At 38.4% G+C, this 12,284-nt stretch overlaps 2 protein-coding genes across 2 annotated transcripts in view; one reads left to right on the forward strand and one right to left on the reverse strand.

The window, feature by feature from the left end:
• LOC129456212 (CHRNA7-FAM7A fusion protein-like) lies at positions 1-1,955 on the forward strand. The gene is made up of 4 exons (XM_055221550.1): positions 1-85; positions 400-594; positions 1,318-1,404; positions 1,900-1,955. The coding sequence occupies exons 1-4, from the start codon at positions 1-3 to the stop codon at positions 1,953-1,955; spliced, it is 423 nt and encodes a 140-aa protein (XP_055077525.1).
• LOC117393974 (dynein axonemal heavy chain 6-like) overlaps positions 1,671-12,284 on the reverse strand; it is a 27,332-nt gene continuing 16,718 nt past the window's right edge. Inside the window, 16 exon segments of the mRNA XM_055221599.1 lie at positions 1,671-2,313; positions 2,672-2,799; positions 2,892-3,021; positions 3,572-3,693; positions 3,778-3,897; positions 6,361-6,499; positions 6,606-6,752; positions 7,334-7,474; positions 7,540-7,663; positions 7,748-7,938; positions 8,550-8,719; positions 8,872-9,007; positions 9,426-9,471; positions 11,449-11,516; positions 11,852-12,016; positions 12,096-12,221. Coding sequence (XP_055077574.1) covers positions 2,086-2,313; positions 2,672-2,799; positions 2,892-3,021; positions 3,572-3,693; positions 3,778-3,897; positions 6,361-6,499; positions 6,606-6,752; positions 7,334-7,474; positions 7,540-7,663; positions 7,748-7,938; positions 8,550-8,719; positions 8,872-9,007; positions 9,426-9,471; positions 11,449-11,516; positions 11,852-12,016; positions 12,096-12,221 — 2,181 coding nt within the window. The 3' untranslated portion in view covers positions 1,671-2,085.

Below are 12,284 nucleotides of genomic sequence, written 5' to 3' on the forward strand. Positions count from 1 at the left end.
ATGTTTACACTGGGGTCACTTCTGGGCTTATTGGATGGGCTCTTGCACCTGTTCTATTGCACTCTAAATGCAGTTTCGTTGTTCTGTATGACAATGACAACAAAATCTTGAGGGCAGGATCAGAGCGCTTGATTTGATCCTAAGCATTAAGTTGTATAGCCCTGGGTTTGTGTATTAAATAGTTACTAAGCTGAATTATTCTTAAACAATTTATCAGATATTTAATTAGAGCTAAAATAAACACTGCCAAAGAATGATCATTTCCTAAGTCTAAATCCAGACGGAAAAGCGCTGTAACGGAGGGTGTGTGTTCTTAACTTAATGAAGTGACACAATTAGGTCATGTATTTTATGAAGTCAAAGTTTATCTCATTTCCTGACGTGTTTATTCTTTTTCAGGTGTCCCGTCGAAGCGTAATGAGCTGTATTACGAGTGCTGTAAAGAGCCATACCCAGATGTGACATTCACGGTCACCATGCGGCGCAGGACACTTTATTACGGCCTGAACCTGCTCATCCCCTGTGTGCTTATCTCGGGCCTGGCTCTGCTGGTGTTCCTGCTGCCGGCCGACTCTGGAGAGAAGATATCGCTGGGTAAATATGGCACAGATACAGCGGGGGGAAATATAGGAGCAGAGATGACAATGTGACAAAATATTTTACAATTAAATGTGCTGTTGCTTATGGCTTATGGCTTTGGCAGCAGCAGTTATACTTAGGGGACTCTTGGTGTCTCCCCCCACTCTTCATCCTATTTATCACTGATTTTCTTCCTGTCCTGTGTCGCCTACGGGCCAAACTATTGTTAAAATATGTTTTTTTTTTGTCTAATTTATGTTTTCAATGCTGGCAGTGATTTTTACGTTCATTATTTGAGCATAATTTTCACAATATCAACAGCTTTTATCCCAAAAAATCTTCATGAAATATTTTTACACCGTTGATAGAATACTATGCGTAATATGAAAATCCCATATACTCACTGTGCATGGGATTTTCATATTTAGTTAGTATTTAGTTGTAAAATTGTGATCTTGATGGCTCAACTGGTATTGCACAAATCACTTATTCAGCTCAATATGATTTGTAACTCCCCTCCATTTCCTACCTGTTTATTATTGGCTGGATAATCAATAAAACAATGCTTATTTAACACAAAAGAAGAAAAAAACAACAACAACTAGACCTAGAAATGCCAAAGCTTCAACATGTGAGTTAGTTAGTAGTTATTTCTTAAGAGTAACAAACAAACAAGCCTAGAAATGTATTTGAAGTCAGCTTAAATAATTTGTTTGTGTTTTTTTTTTCCCCCATCAGGAATCACTGTCCTGCTGTCACTGACGGTCTTCATGTTGCTGGTGGCAGAGATCATGCCAGCCACTTCAGACTCTGTTCCTCTCATCGGTAAAAAAAAAAAAATCTAGAATCTAGAATCTAATCTAGAAATCTAAAAAAAGACTGTTTATATTATTTTGGTGTTGAAGTCTGTATTGAGTTTTTTCTTGTATTGAAATTGTGTTTGAAAGTATAGTATTATGACCGTGCATTGTCCTATAAAATGTATGTGACTTAGATAAACAAAGTAATATAAAAAAAAACAACAAAGCACCATAATGAATAAACCTATTTGTTTATACATCCTAGACAGTACACTTAGCTGGAGATGAGTCTAGGCCTGTCATGATTATTATTATATCGACTTATCGCTCAATATATGAAAGCTGAAACATTTATATGCAATGTCTTTGTAAAATTGGGGAGATTTGGGTATTTTTGCTGTAATATGATAAGATTTGAGCTGTAGAGGGTTGAAAAAGTGGCTTTTAACCCTCTGCTTCATTCTGCTATTAATTTGTTGAGACCCTTAATGATACAGCTTATTTAAAAATTGTTTACTAGGATCATCTTGCATTATTGTTATTGTATCAAAGGCATACTGCAGTACATCTCTGTAGCAATATATAGTGCTTCAAAATGTGTTACAGTGACAGGCTTATATAACTCCAGAATGCATGACCAAAGGCAGGTCTGACACAGACATGCAGGTCCCAACACCTGGAACTGGTGGAAAGACTAAAAATTCTGCTAGCAGGAAACGTTATAGTTATAGCTTCTTTTTGTGCTCACCTGAATAAAAAATGTCCTGAGCACCAGATCTTTGACCCATGAGGCGAGTGTTTTTAAGGAGGGGTATGCAGAGTTCGCCCAGTGGCTCGGGACCTGGTTGTTGAGGAAGCTTGTGTAGATACGGTCCATCTCTTCAGACATCACTACCAGACCCCCAATGGCCTTTTGGAGAGTTACAAGAGAAGCCTAGGAGACAAAATGGTGTATATAGCCAACATTTTAACGTTTTATCAAGGCAGATGTGTTGGAGAATGTTATTCTGAGCTCTGGTCCAAACAATGTACTTTTAATGCCACAGAATTGCCAGGTAGACTTGAACTGCAGCCTGCATTCGATTCCATCATAATACACATAATTCAAATTTGATCAATTACACAGCCTCAAGTTTTCATATTGCTATTTTTTTAACATTGTACAACTTGACTTGAACTTGACAGTGTTCACTTTTCCGTGGGCTGATTCAAAGTGCATGGTTTTCTTACTGTATGAAAACATGAATCTTTTAGCAAAGGGCACAAACCATAAATATAGTCATGTGCCTCACCCTGAGCACTTTCAGTAAATTGTTGAATCGATCTGTCTCCTGGCCCAGCACCGTCGTGAGTGAATTCAGACGTCCATGTTCATCTCGGACAAACAAGGACTCTGTAGCTTGACTCATGTCCAGATGCTCTGCAGGTAGATATAAACATAAATAAAATAAAATAGACATACCAAATCAGGTTGGATAAGAACAAATATAATGTAATGTAGTTGATACTGACCAGGGAGTTTATCCAAGATGGACTCAGCCAACTCACAGACTATTTCATCATTACTCTTGGCCCCATCACTGGCTGAGGACCGAGGGTTCACATCCAGTATGGTGCTGACTAGAGATAAAGTTTCTTGTCGCTGCAAATGAAAAGTAAAACAATGCAAAATTTAGGGGCAGGAGTACTACTTGGATATGCAGAGATTGTACAAAATTGTCCTTTTAGTGCTCTTCAGTACAGGGACCAGTCTCAAATACTGAGGCACTCTAATAAGAACATGAAAATGTATGCATAATTTAAATGTCTTGTTAAGAACTAAACTCTGCTCAGCCTACATGCTCCATCATGCACCAGGTGACTGTGTGCCAGCCCACTTTGATCATGTGACCTACACCTATGACTTTAAATTTGTTCTGTGACAGCCATCTCCCATTTACCCAGATGAAGACCAAAGGGCTGAAATGCTTTGGGGTGATTTTAACTTTGTTCGTCATGTAGTAATAAAGGCTTTTAATTATTTTGTCCTTTTTGAGTGCCTCAATTTTTTTCAACTGTAAAAAGTAAAACAAATGAAATCACATTTATATGCAGGCAGATAACCTACACTTGACAAGTCTAATTAACACAATTAGATAGAAAAAAAGCCTCTATCAATTCTGTATTTAGTTTTTGAAGACTTAACTAGTTACCTGAAAAGCCAAATTGGCGTTCTCGTGCATACCAAACACCTCTGGATCATCAATAATGGGAAGACTTTCTATATAATCCCTGAAGTCCTTGAGATGACAAGAATCTGGGGCATAGTAAATCCCTTGTGCACAAACAAAACCTAAGTTAGAAATGTTGGCACAGATTGAAGACGTTTTGTTTGAAGTCGACATGACAGAAGTCGCACCTGAGGAGGAGTAAGTGTAGCCAGGACTCAGAGTTGGAGGTGAGAAGAATCCTTTCAGGACGGTTCTTAAGCATCGCTGATCCCAGGCATCTGTCACTCTGCCTCCATATGTGATCTCACCTGGGGAGTAACATGGTGAAATCCTTAACTGCAGATTTGTAACAATGTCATTCCCATTCCTTGTTTTTAAAAATAGCCCAATTAATCTTGAAATAGTAATTTTACCAAGTTTAATGCAATTTAGAACATATCTATTAATTATTGCATTGAGTCAAGCAGTGTGTCCCAGAAGACTGTCAATTGTTTGCTTTGTTCCCACCATTGGCTCTTAAAATCATTATTTCTCCAACACATTAGAGAGTGATTTCATTATTTACACTTTGCCTTGGGCTGTGAAGAACACTGGGATCACCACTGTCAGATCTCTATATGTAGTTATGCATCGTGTCTTTACAAGATTTAATCATTCTGTATTTATAATCTTTTCTAAAACTAAAAGAAAATTATAAATGTCCCCCTTTTGACTGTTAATGACACCAATGTATTTTGAGGGACAGTTGTTAAATGTTTTAATCCATTTGTGAATAAAATATGAATGTAAAAATGTACATGACCTTGAAATGGGTTTACTCTTAATTGCTCATTGTGAATTAATGTAAATGAATGGTTAAGTTATTAAACTCAACTGGATTACTCTTTTGTTTTTAAAGATTTAATTTGCCTCCAAGTTCAACCGTTTAGTGTGTAGTGTGGTGGGTATAAATTGTCGCAATATGAATTTGGCCCAATATCTCGGACACAAAGTAGTTACATAAGAGGAGAATCCACAGGATATTCAGACAAATGTGAGCTGAAGCTTGTTGGAAGCTGAAGGCAGTGTAAAGCCGCTTTTGTACCAGGAGAGAAACTGCTCCTTCTAAAAGAGGAAAGGCAATATCATGGTTGGTTTGAGCCCAAATTCTCTGCTACAGCCCCGGGTGTTGAAGATGACTCTTAGCATTAAGGATTAGACTAATAAGACAGAAGAGCGATAACAGCAATGAGAGACATCAACATGATAATGGCGTGGCACGCTCCACTGAGGAAGACAGAATCATTTAAAAGTGTAATTGAAAACCAGATTAGCCAAACTAATGAACTTTAGATAAGTGAGCTAAATAAAAATGTGCTGCTTGTTTTAACTAACTATTTCTTTAATTCTGTGAGAAATGTCAAGACATTAGCTAAACGTCCTATATTACACAAAATAGACTCTTATGAGCTTTACACCATGTTATAATGTTGTTACCTCATCAAAAAACATTCCCAGAATTGCGCTTTGTTTCATTCACACATGTTTGAGTAATCCTGCATTATTATTCCGTCAACATCCAAAGCTCAAGATGCACCATTCCACGTTGTGATGTCATGGAGTCAAGTTAACCTTTACCTTCAGTTTAGTAGAGATTGGCTGAAAGGCTGAAATCATCCAGGTGATTCTAGTGAAGGTGTATGGAGTTTAAAACACATTGGAGCACTTCCTGTATTACCACATGACATCACAAGGTGGAACAAAGTGTTTTCTGTTTAAGAGAGGAGCTCAGTCTTAATATGCAGGGTTTGTGTGTTAAATGTGTGTGAATGAAACAAAAATCCAAGTATATTTTTGATGAGGAAACAAAATTATAACAGATCTGAAAATAGTGTAATAAGTTTGTAAATACTTTATACAAATACTTTTATATAAATAACAATGTACTTAGGGGTTACATGAATTAATAATTTGAGGGTTTAAATTGTGGTATAGTGTAAAATAAAGTAAGCAAATAAAAAAAGACAATTAGGTTTTCCACAAAGAGAACAGAATTTATAACCCATTGAAGAGTATAATATATACTTGTAGTACAGATGCTCTTTTCATCTGGTATGTATAATAAAGTCATAGTACTATTCAGGGTATGCGGGCATCATGCAGTGAAGAGGAAGAGCAGGGTTCAGAGCAGAGTGAGCGCTAAACAAACAGGACCGCAGCTGCAGAAGTGAAACAGGCCGTCTTTGTTAAAGCAGAAAACATTAAGCCTTTCCAATTGCACAAGACGGTACAAATGTGTGCACTGTTGACGGAAACAAAGAGCGCAGAGATGGTGTTGTCACTGTGTAATAAAACAGGACAAATAACCTCAGAAGAAGGTTTGGTTATGAAGGATATTTGAGGCTTTCCACACATATGACTAGATCACTAAGTCAAGTTAAGAACCAAACCAAATCTGGTACTAGTACTGATGATTGTAAACAACTAAAAGTCTATATTTTTAGCCTGTAGGGTTTACTAGCAGGAAAGGCTTGAGTTTGAAATTGTGGTGAAGAGTTAGAGAGACATTCAGTAGAGTAGTCATCACACACTATCTATTAATAAGCTGTTTTAGATTAATATAGCGGTTTACAATTAACATGTAAAATAAATGTATTATTACTTAAGGGTAATACACTGTTTCCCTTTTTCAAGTTTCTCAAATAAAAATAGAGATTATGCCACAGAATGTATGAAATTAAAGCCCACATAAATGTCACACATTTGTACTTGTATTTGTACAGGATTCTCACCAGTGATGTAAACAAGTGCGTCCCATGGGATGGGGCCATCTTTGCAGTACAGGTTGAGGTTAAGGAGAGCACACTCCCTGTCACTATCATTGAACTCATAATGGATGTTCCAGCCTAAAGGGCCAAACTTCTTCCGCTCCTAGTCACAAAAAGTAAAGTATAAAAGAAACACGCATTGTAAATTATGCATGTTGGTAAGACTTTAGGGTGGATTGCTCATGATGAAACAAAGAATAATTTGTTACCTGGATTATTGCATGGAAGAAGCATACACCAAACACAATTTTCCTCCAGTGATTTCCTAGAACGTGGTCCTCAAAGAAGTTAGTGGTGATTTCTGTGAAGGCCCTTCTCATATTTGCTCGCAGTCCTTTTGGTGGCTCATTCGTCACCTAGTAATCACATGAATTATTCAAATGAGAGACTGAGATGAATCAGTGCATTCAAGTATCAAACAGAATGCTTGTTCTATTTGATACTTGGGAAGGTTTAATCTTTTTATGGAAGACCTAAGGCTATATTCATTGTAATTTTCAAAACAGTGAGATGTATTAGTAATAATCGTTAAATCCAATTTAAGACTGCAACCTTTCCTATGAGCTGAAATGATCTAGTAGCTGTATGTTTTTAATAAAGCAATAATATTGTCTTATAATGTCAAGTAATAGGCTTTTCTCCATTGGATAAGATAAAGGGTGTGCCATTGTAACTAAATATCATACAATGTCTCATTAAAGGAATGAACATCAATTTGATGGAGTTTTTCAATTAGCCTTATTGCACTCTTATCACATCAAAACAACAAAAGAGCCATTCCCTGCAATTTGAGGTTTTGCAATTACAAAGTCTGAATGCCATACTGTCACTTTGAAAGACTATTACTAGGTGAAATGGCACTGTAAAATTTGAAATGAGATACTACCAAAGTTTGTGTCTTGCTTAATTTTACACATTATTTACTTCTTGTACAAACCTTGACAGAGTTCTGCAGTACTGTGACGGGAAATACTTTTGTGGGCATGGAGCTCAGGAACAAGCGAAAGTTTTCATGGATCCGTGTATCTGCAAGTACAAAAGAAGAAAAGGTGTTACCATTTTTTTTTTTTTTTTTTTTCTAAATGTATTAAATAAGGCCTAGATATACATAGATACAGATAATTGAACATGAATCTTTTATACCCGCTTCTGAGAAAGTTTCAAGTGACAGTTCTGAAGGAAAACCCAGTTCCCACTTTCCATTGCTCCATGAATCATCTTTTCAGCTATCGGCCCTTGTCCCTGCCCCAATGAAATAGACTCGAGCCTGCATACAGGAAGATCGAGTAAGCATAAAACTCCTACCAACATGCGTTTTTAGTAATGATTAGTAAGTAGTAATGTTAAATACTTTTCAAGATAGCCTCGTTCTTTGGCAAAGCGTTGAAAGGCACCCATGGGATCGGACCCAGTGCTGAGGATGAACACGAGTGGGGTGCAGGGAGACATGTCCTTGTACAGGCTGGCCAGGTCGACCGGAGGGTTCTCCACAAACTGTTTCCCCAGATTGACAATCACAAACTCAGTAGTAGCGAATACAACCTGGAGAAGAGTGAGCTCATTTAGTTAAGTGAGAGCTGAGAAGAAAAAACAAAACAAAAAACAAAACAAAACAGATAATAATACTGTATTTTGTTTAGGAATTCCCCAACTATTAATGAGCCAAGAACAAAATGTAGTATTGATTATTGTTTTTGTCTTAATTTAAAAAAAAACTATGCTGTAATGCTGTTTCCTCATCAAAAATATACCTATAGTTTTGTTTCATTCACATATGTTTAACAACAAACTCTGCATATTTACGCTGAGTAAATATGAAAAACACTCCACTTAGTGATGTCATGTCTTTTTCAACTTCGTATACCTTCATTGCAATCATTTGGATAATTTCAGCCCTGGAATTACCAATCTTTACTGAACTAAAAAGTAGCTGTTAACTTGAAAACTACCACTATATGACATCACAAGGTGGAACAGAGCATTTTGAGCATTGGAGATATAGACAGACTAATAATAAAGGACCCGTTATGAAATGAATGTCATGCTTAAGTTAAAATTGCAAATCTAATGTAAAAAAAACAAAAAAAACAAAACACATTGTAGATATTTTACAAAAAAATGTTTGGCCCTGGTGACAATGCTTATTTATTTACCTTCTCTTCCATTAAGCTCTTTATCAAGATTAATTTCTGGAAGGACCCCAGTCTCTCATTCCAGTGACCCCTGACTCCGCCTTCCTTGGTCTTTTTAGATTCCTCAAGAGGAAGTAGATCTGTGACATAGCCCTCCCAGGTCTCTGGATTAAGTGATGCTTGAAAACGTCCTGGAGAAGAGAGAAGGGAAAAATGATTCCCAAAGGTTTATATGAAAAGCCTCTTTTATATGAAGCACATGCATTATAGAAGATTTATAATGTGCTGAATATGCTTGACCTCCCTGGACCTTCCATGATACCGCTACAAGTGGAGCAGTTACCTAGTTTAATACTGATGTGAGTCTTGATGATTTCGTTGGATATGCCTTTGAAACAGAGCAGGATGTGATCAAGCTGGAAACAAGTCTTCCAGTAAAAATCACTTAGCCATGGCACATCGGGACGCTCTGGGTTTTCCTAAAATCATGAAACAAAATGATGAAAAACATGCAGTCGACCGGATGACTTAAAATAACATGCACAGGTTCCTTCAGTAGTAAAGGAGATACAAGAGGTGATGCAAGACACATTTAAAAATCATTAGAGTTTGAGTTTCTTACAACTAGATGACAGATGTATGCATCATGGTGGGCAAATGACTTATAAAGAAACAAGTGTGATGGGAAAAAGTGACATTAGCATGTGGTGCTCCAAGGCAGAATCTTTCGTCAAAGTAATGCCATATAAATGAGAGCCAAATGGTGGTGAACCCAGGGGTATCTGTCCTTGGGGCACAGGTAGACGTTGCTACTGCTTAAGTCTCTCAACCTTCGCAGCACATCAATAAAACCACGCTGCTATCTCAAAAGACCCTTAAATCTTTGCTCAGTGCTACCTTTTTACCTAAAGCACCAGTTCTTAGCATCACAAACTTTCCTCCACTGGGAAAGAGAATTATAGACAGAAGGAGGGCAGTGCATTCAAAGTGCTCATTCAAAGAAAACCATTGAAATAAACCATTTTGAATTAGTCCTCTGGGTTAAGTCGGGCTTCAAGGACATTGGATCATCTGATATGAAGGGCATTAGTATGCAACATGTGAGCTACAGCACAGACTGGAGAACTAAGATACTGTAATTCATTTATTCTGTCAACTGGAATATTTGTGAGGGTTTTTATGAGCTTTTTCAACGATACTAACTTTGAAATAAAAGGGGGAAAAAGATATTCAGCCACAGAGGTCGTGAGAGGTTAGTAGGGTTGTAAATAAGCAGCACCTAGTTCATTTAACATAAAGGTTATACAAGAAAGACATGCCTGCATTTACTAAATCACCCAAAAGTACTGCGTATTTGAACTGGTTATTACAGGGTCTAACAGTTAGTACTACTAGTATATATAGGTACATCAGAATCAGAATCAGAATCAGAAGACTTTTATTGCCATAGTCTGTGAACACAGTTCACAAACTAGGAACTTGATACGGTGAAAAAGTGCAACATAAACACACTGAATAAATACAAATACAAATAAGAGCATGCACAAAGTTAAAAAGATATGCTTAAAAAATCAAATGAAATACTTAAAGGGAAAAAATATGTACAATAGCAGCATCAGAACAACAGTGCAAAGTGGCTTATTAAAGTGACCGGTGTTATAAAGTGTCCAGTTTAGTGCAGATATTATAGAGTGTTCATGAGACAAACAGCAGAGGGGAAGAAACTGTTCTTATGGCGAGAGGTTCTGGTCCCAATGGACCGTAGCCTCCTGCCAGAGGGAAGTGGCTCAAATAGTCCATGTCCAGGGTGAGAGGTGTCAGCTGCTATACGGCCTGCTCGCCCCCGAGTCCTGGAGACGTACAGGTCCTGTATAGATGGAAGGCTGCAGCCAATCACCTTCTCAGCAGAGCGCACAATGCGCTGCAGTCTCTGTCTGTCCCTGGCAGTGGCCCCAGCGAACCACACAGTGATGGAGGAGGTGAGGATGGACTCAATGATGGCCGTGTAAAACTGCACCATCATCTGGACTGGCAGCTTGCGTTTCCTCAGCTGCCGCAGGTGGAACATCCTCTGCTGGGCTTTCTTGATGAGGGAGCTGATGGTCGGCTCCCACTTGAGATCCTGGGTGATGCAGGTGCCCAGGAAGCGGAAAGAGTCCACAGTGGTGATGGGGGAGTCCGTCAGGGTGAGGGGAGGCAGGGGGGCTGTGACTTTCCTGAAGTCCACGATCATCTCCACTGTCTTCTGGGCGTTGAGCTCCAGGTTGTTGCTGCTGCACCAGGACACCAGCCGGTCCACCTCCCTCCTGTAGGCAGACTCATCGCTGTCCGAGATGAGTCCGATGAGGGTGGTGTCATCCGCAAACTTAACCAGTTTGATGGAGTCGTGGCTGGAGGTGCAGCAGTTGGTGTACAGGGAGAAGAGCAGGGGAGAAAGTACACAGCCCTGTGGAGATCCTGTGCTGATAGTCCGAGTGTCCGAGACATTCTTCCCCAGCCGCACGCGCTGTCTCCTGTCTGTCAGGAAGTCAGTGATCCACCTGCAGGTGGAGTCAGGCACGTTGAGCTGAGCGAGCTTGTCCTGGAGTAGAGCAGGGAACACAGCGCACCAAATCACCAGGGCGACCGTACGTGGCGCCATCTTGGATCATCATCATGTGTCATCAATGAATAAAAATGATAGGTTTTAACAACACATGTCTCTTCGACAGGTCTGTTGACTGAATGTTTTACTTTTACAATTTTATTGCAATGATACCATATTATCATTTCTCTTGCAACTTTTCTTCTAACAAAAACAGGATCCATTCAAATGTTAGCATAGAGTACAATGAAAGTAAATCAATAAAAATAGAACATAGTAACATTCAAGACTTACAAATCATAATTTTGGGGGAGCTATAGGGTATTTTTTACTTACCTTAGTAGTTGATTTTCTAGGCCAGACTTGGTCACCGTGAAATTAATAATAGTGACTTTGATACACACCTGAAAAAATGTTGATTATAATAAAATAGCCCAAAAACATACATGTTTTAGTAATATGTCTCTTTCTCTTCTTGACCCATGGGAAATTTGCATAACCAAAAACAATATCTTGTTTTATTATCACAATGTTATAATATTAGAGAGGGCCCATCCTGAATAAAGTAAATAGATACATAGTAGATGCCTCAGCAGAAGACCCTGACATGAACAAGTGACATATATTGATTTATTTAGCAGTCGCTGCTCTGAAGCAGTGGGGATTCTGGGAAGTAACACTACTTTTATCTACTTTTTCTACAATACAAACATTTAGAAGAAATTTATGTGGCTCTCACCTCTGGAAGATAATGTGGGTTAGCCATTTTTGTTGTCATATAAAACCTGAAATTTTTGTTATAGTCAATATCTGCGTCCCCAAGTCGGATCAGAGTTCGTCCACCTGATACAAAAGTCTGTTTCAGCAGAACAGGCTCAAGAGCGGGGTCCAGTGTCTCTTTAAGCTGTAGACAAAGTAACAAATAGTCAAAGGATATTGCTATAGACTATTGTCAGCTCTATTATTACAGTAACAAGGCCTACCTCCTCCAAGAGAACAGGCAAGCCAAGACGTATCGCATTTTCAAGTGTACGAAGAAAATTTGGGTCTGTTAATTTGATTACTTTTAAACCATTTTTGCCTTCTTTGGAACGAATCCACCTGTTGGCCTATTGAGAAATAAAAATTAACTGATTTAATAAAAAAATCAACTAGCTAGCTCATGCATGGTA

The sequence above is a fragment of the Periophthalmus magnuspinnatus genome, chromosome 1, assembly GCF_009829125.3.
Source record: "Periophthalmus magnuspinnatus isolate fPerMag1 chromosome 1, fPerMag1.2.pri, whole genome shotgun sequence".
Lineage (NCBI taxonomy): Eukaryota > Metazoa > Chordata > Actinopteri > Gobiiformes > Gobiidae > Periophthalmus > Periophthalmus magnuspinnatus.